Below are 5,956 nucleotides of genomic sequence, written 5' to 3' on the forward strand. Positions count from 1 at the left end.
AGGGTTAGGGGGTGTTACACAGACCCTGCTCAAAATTAGCAACTATGAGTGGTCCATGACTGCCCCCTAGTGGCCAAATGCAGCTCCCCTCTAGCTAGTCCCTAAACCAGAGTAATGACAGTGGCAGCCCAGCAGAGGGCACCTCTAGTTGCACTCTCTTCCTGGGCCTCCTTCCTGTTGGTGGACAGTAGATCAAATTCAGGGAGGAATTCCAAGCATATCTTGGGCACATAAGCCCTCTAGCCATGTCCTGCCTGGAGGACACAATAATTTGGCTTGGAGCAGTTCCCTGAAGATAGGAAAAAAGTGATGGGGGAACCTTAGGCCACTAGTGTAACAGGTTAGAGTTCAAGGATCCTGTGCTGCCTCCTGGCAAACACTCCTTCCTGAGAAATGAGGCAAAGGACACATGTCCAGGTGTACAAGGCCCCACAGCATCCAGGTGCCCATTGAGGGGTCACAGACAGCACAGGTGGGCCAGCCTTGTCCAGCTCTGCTCAGCCCCTTTCGAGCTAGGAACAGGACGCCAGCAAGTCTGCTCACTAGGCCTTTGAGATAAGGTGGTAACGAGGCTCCAGAGGAGGCAGAAGTCTCCAGTCTGTCTGAATAACTGGTGACCTCTACAGGTCAGTACCTCCCTCTGAAGGCGATGCCCTGTGATGTGAGAGGCAGGCTCCACTCTGGAGCCATGTGCATGGTGCCCAGGGTGAAGGCCCCCTTCACAGTCCACCAAAGCTTTTGGTATGCATTGTGGCCTTGTGTCTCCAGTAGGGGCTGTCAGTAGCTGTGCCGGGTCACTAACACAGATCTAAGCCCCAGCTTAGATGGTTGCAGGGACCAGGGCTCTGACAAGCTGGGGTCTGCCTTGTCCTGAATCAGGAATTCCATAGCCTGGCTGTACAGTGGCACAATAGGTACAGAGCCAGACCAGGCCTCTGCCAGGACAGCGGAGGGTAAACAGCTCAGTAAACATGCAGAGGGTAGGACTCAGGCTTCCGGCTTCAAAGGACCAGCATTCACCTCTGGGCTTCACGGCCAACTGTACCCTTAGCCCAGGACACCAATTCCCCCCCAACCCCAAACAATCGCAGGCCTCAGCATCATAGGGTAAAATATACAGATATATTTATATTATCAAAAAGTATCCAAAGTGGGGAAGGGATAGCAGACAGCCACAGCCTGGGCCTCCCTGCCAGCACACCAAAAGAGGGCTGACATCCCCAAGTCCAGATTTCATCCTGTAGGAGCTTCCCATGAGCTCCCTTGTAGACCCCCTAAGGAGTTCTTTCAGAGCCTGTGGGAAAGGGGTAGGAGGGGGTAGGCTCCCTCCCAGCGGGGCCCCAAACCCTTAAGCCTCTCCTGCACAGCTCCTGACTTCTGTCCATCTTTCCAATCCCACGGATTCAAGGAGAATGACCCTGGGTAAGGAAGCCAGGTCAAGAGCACTGCATGCCTGGAGAACAAGAAAGGGCCCCTCCTGGGAAATGCCCACTGCCAGCCCATTCCTGTCCAGCCAAGGAGCCAGTGCTGCAGCCAGGATGTAGGATGTGGGTATGGCTTCCCCGTGTGTTCTGTTGGCTCACACCAAACACGCAGAGCATGAGGATGTCTGAATAGGAAAGCTTCCTGGCGGCAGTGATGGTGTCCCAGAGTCAGAACGACTCCTGTGCTCAGACATGACGGAGGAGCTGTAGGGGCACAGAAGCCCAGATCCTATAAGTGCTTTGTGATAGTAAAAGTTAGCAGCCACCCATGAACTGGAGGCAGAAAATAGCAGCTGGGGCTCCCAGGGCCAGACAGAGGGGCCCCCAAAAACCTAGGGAAGGGACTAGATGGGCTCTGAGAGAAATCAGTGACGTGCAGGCAGGCATCCAGCCAGGTCCCACCCAGCCTTGCCCACCAGGATCAGAGCCACTTACAGACAGGGGGTCAGCAGTGAAGGCTGCTACACTCCGGCGCATTTCATTCTCACTGCCGCGGAGAGGGATCAGCGACACACTGCCCATCCGGACCTCAGGCACTGCCCGGGACACTCGAGAGGGCTCTGAGGGCCACACCAGGCCATCATGCTAGGGAACAACCAGGAAAGGAATACTACGGTCTGGGCCACAACTCGGCTTGTAGGCTCAAGTTCCGCCCACCCCTTCTCAGAAAAGCCTCCAGCTAAGATCTGAGCTGACGCCTTCAGCTTTGATCGAGGCTGATATGAGAAGCAGCTGTTTGCAGATGACAATATCCCAGCACAACCCAGCCAACTAGATTACTCAAGATCCACATGCCTCCCTAAAAATGCAGCATCAAGAAACTGAAAGACACTGTGCCCCCTCTTCCCGGCAACCAAGAACTACAGAATCCACCATTTTCATCTAGGCCTTGACCACCATGAAACTCAGCGTTAAAAGAATATAGTAACATCAGGGACTCAGTGCAGAGCCCTGGTAGTTTTGACTTCCTTCTCCCTGCACAGTTCTGAACTCTGTTGAACATCTGATCTAATTCATCTGGTTCATGTCTAACCAGCCTCTGGCCTTGCTCTGGCTCCAGGGCAGTCACCCAGCCATGCAGCATGACTTCTCCATGGGTGTGGCCCTTCAGGCTCTGTTTCCTGTACACAGGTGCTGAGGGAGCTGAGAGACCCACCTCAGGCTCAATCCTACACTATACTCAAACTCACTTGAAACTCAAGGTCTAGCTCAGCCTCTTGACCATGGTCTCAAGGTTCTTACAGTCCTGCTCCTGACCTATTGCAGGGACAACTTCCTGCACTGCTGGCTCCTCCCTTGCAAGTGGTGACTGTGGTGGTTTGAATAAGAATGGCCCCATAGGGTCATATATTTGAATGCTTGCTCCCTACTTTGGTGGAACTGTTTGGGAAGGATTAGGAGATGTGGCCTTGTTGGAGGAGATGTGTCACTGGGGCGTGAGGCTTTTAAGTTACAAAGCTCTTGTCATTTCCAGTTAACCACCTGTCTCCCTTCCTACGTCCTTCCCTCTCTCCCTCCCTCTTTTTCTCCCTCCTTCCCTCCTTCCTGCTTATGGATGAGGTATAAAGTCTCAGCTACTCTTCCAGTCAGTACCATACCATGGCTGCCTGATTGCTGCCACGTTCCCTACCATGATGATCGTGGACTCTAACCCTGTGGAACCATGAACCCCAAATTAAATTCTGCCTTTCAAAAGCAGCCTTCCTTTTCTTTCTCACACTGAGGCCTTTGGATATGCTGTTCCCTCAGCCTGGAAGCCACTCTTCTCCAGGTGACTGCCCCTGTGACCAGAGACCTAGTTCCTATGACACCATTTCTCTGCTGCTGTCCCACTCTCCATGGTGGAGCCTCTTAAGAAGCCCCCTGCAGCTGGTACCTGTACAGAGAGGAAGGTGGCAAACCACTCTCGAAGTTCCATCTGAGTGTCACAGCAGAGGTACCTGCAGAAGGCATAGGTCGGGTTGCTGCTGAGGGCCTCAGAGAGCGAGCATTCTGCCTCCCTATCTCATAGGCGTAGAGCTGGGCAGAGAGGGGATTCCCAATCCTGCCCAACTCCCTCAGCCCAGGCCTTAGAATGGGGCCCTGGCTTACCATTGCTGCTTCTCATGCTTTTCTGTCTCATGCACCACCGTGAAGCCCCAGCTGCAGGAAGAGCCAGAGAATGTGTCACTTGGTATTTGCCAAGACTTGTGGGAAAGAGCCCAGAAGCCTGGACAGATCAGAGCCAAAGCTTCCCCCAGTGCAGCACACTAAGGCCAGTGTCCTTCTCTCTCCCCACCCGAACGCAGGGCCTGAGTTGGGGATGGTACGTGTGTCTAGCATGCCTGAGATACTGAGTTCTACCCTCACCACTGAAAAACAAAAAACCATCCAAACGTGATGTCTGCCCAAGCCCACTCAAGAACCAGAGTTAGCCTAGCACAGCCAGCAGATGAGAAAGTTAGAACACCAAGTCACGTGACTGCAGTGCCTAACAGCCACAGTGGCATGCATTGCTTTTGGACTTGCTAAAACATATACTCGGGGTAGGAGAGACTGCTTAATAAGAGTGCTTGCCCTGCAAGCATGAGAATCTGAGTTCAAATCCCTAGCAAACCATATAAAAAGCTGGGTATGACTGTGGGTGCCTGTAACCCCAGCATTGGAAAGCAGAGACAGGCAGGTAAACCCCAAAAAGCACACTGACCAGACATCCTAATTGAAACAGTGCACTTCAGTGATACCCTGTCTCAAGAGAATAAGGCAGAGAGTGATAGAAGAAGACATCCCAACTTCTCCTCTGGCTTCCACATGGGCACACACAGGTACATGCACCCGGACACTCACTGACATGCACCACACACACATAAAACACACCAACCCCCAAATTGTAATCTCACTCTCACTGTTACATGGACAGCCTGAGGAGACACTGAGCCCTGAGCCCTACTACAGAACCCCAAACTCAGGAGGCTCGGGGGTTCCCTGAAAAACTGTACTTCTATGGTATGTCTCGGTGATGCCACTGAACAAGAGGACCCTGATTACAAAACCACGACAAAACTATCTCCTATGAAGCCCTGAACCCCAGCTGTGCCTTCCTATCAGTTCTTAACCCCACAGGTCCCAGCCATAGGCCTGGTACCTCAGTCCTGACTTACCAAGTAGGTGGCCGCAGTTTCTTCTTTACACCCAGGTAGACTTTGAGGCTCTTGACAGGCCACTCCTTCTCAGGCCGGTGACTCTGGGGTGGGGGGATATCTCCATCAGTCAGGTGGGTACAGTCAGAGGCAGCTCTCCCGCTGGCATACAGCCCTCCCCCCTCCCCAACACCTAGGCATTCTGGAACAGGGCTCCTCCTCCAGGAAGCCTTCTCACCAGTGCCCTCCCTGCTCAATGTCCAGCCAAACGATGCTCTCTGCAGTAGCATCAGACAGTCAACCCTCAGTCCCCACAGATAACTCTCCAGTTAGGAGCTCCAGGGCAATGATTCTCAGCCCCTGCTGCCTGTCAGACTGGAGACTCAGCTTGCAGCATAGGCTTGACTGCAGCTGGAGGGAAGCCTCTGGATGCCATCCTCCACAACACATGGGGGCAGGCCCAGGCTGTCAGAGAGCCTTGAAGGTTGTCCATGAGGGTCTGTATTTGCCTCAGACACTCATCACTCTCCCTTCCCCTACCTGTGGAGGCTCCAGGGATGACTGTGTGAACAGAAGCTTGGGGACCAGCAATCACTAGCATCTTGGCCCCATCAGAAGGCCAATGACTCAAGCTGAAGCTTACGTGGATGTTCTGCATGATAGGCCAGAGGGAGAAATTCCCAGTGGTCTAAGACAGGAAGCAAGAGACCCATATACCAGGGCGGGGAGCCAGATTATTGACGTTTGCTTGGCCCTCACCTCTGCGTACATGGGTCTGGGCTTGGAGGGAGCAGGCTGGCTTGAAGGCAGAGGGGACACGAGCAACGACCCTCAAGGAAAAGACTGTTTGAAGGTTCTGGAAGCCATTTGCTTAGCTTCCTCCCCTTACCAGGCACCCCTGGACCCATCAGAGGTACCAGAGAGGATGGTAGGGGAGGAAGATGTACTTACAAATGCAACTGAGGCTCTAAAACTGAGCCATCCCCACCTTGGTCCCCATCATTGCTCCCAGCCACCCCAGGCATGGCTCCTCAGCAGGAGAAGAAAAGATAATCTGTGTCAGAATTAAAGGATCCTTCTGTGTTAACTCAGGGATGTGGGACAGAGAATGTGTAAAGATCTAAGGCCTGATGGATGAAGGAGCCCCAACTCCTCTATAGACAGCACCTCACCCAACAATCAAACATGTCCCAAACAGCCTGGACCACTGGCTGCAGTCTGGGGATCAAGACATGGGACATATGATAAAGCTAAGGCTGTGGGGAAACAGAGTGTGGGCAGAACACCAGGAGGAAGACCGAACACACACACACACACACACCAGGCAGAGGCACACACACACACACCAGGCAG

At 53.2% G+C, this 5,956-nt stretch overlaps 1 protein-coding gene across 4 annotated transcripts in view; it reads right to left on the reverse strand.

Moving 5' to 3' along the window:
• Window positions 1–1,103: 1,103 nt before the first annotated feature.
• Arap1 (ArfGAP with RhoGAP domain, ankyrin repeat and PH domain 1) overlaps window positions 1,104–5,956 on the reverse strand; it is a 62,326-nt gene continuing 57,473 nt past the window's right edge. For all 4 annotated transcript variants that reach the window (XM_028770757.1, XM_028770758.1, XM_028770755.1 and 1 more), the window contains 5 exons: window positions 4,625–4,707; window positions 3,576–3,626; window positions 3,361–3,424; window positions 1,920–2,069; window positions 1,104–1,688 (listed from right to left, as the gene is read on the reverse strand). In XM_028770757.1, coding sequence (XP_028626590.1) covers window positions 1,671–1,688; window positions 1,920–2,069; window positions 3,361–3,424; window positions 3,576–3,626; window positions 4,625–4,707 — 366 coding nt within the window. In that variant the 3' untranslated portion in view covers window positions 1,104–1,670. The remainder of the gene's footprint in view (window positions 1,689–1,919; window positions 2,070–3,360; window positions 3,425–3,575; window positions 3,627–4,624; window positions 4,708–5,956) is intronic.

The sequence above is a fragment of the Grammomys surdaster genome, unplaced genomic scaffold (genome assembly GCF_004785775.1).
Source record: "Grammomys surdaster isolate TR1022 unplaced genomic scaffold, NIH_TR_1.0 203, whole genome shotgun sequence".
Taxonomy (NCBI): domain Eukaryota; kingdom Metazoa; phylum Chordata; class Mammalia; order Rodentia; family Muridae; genus Grammomys; species Grammomys surdaster.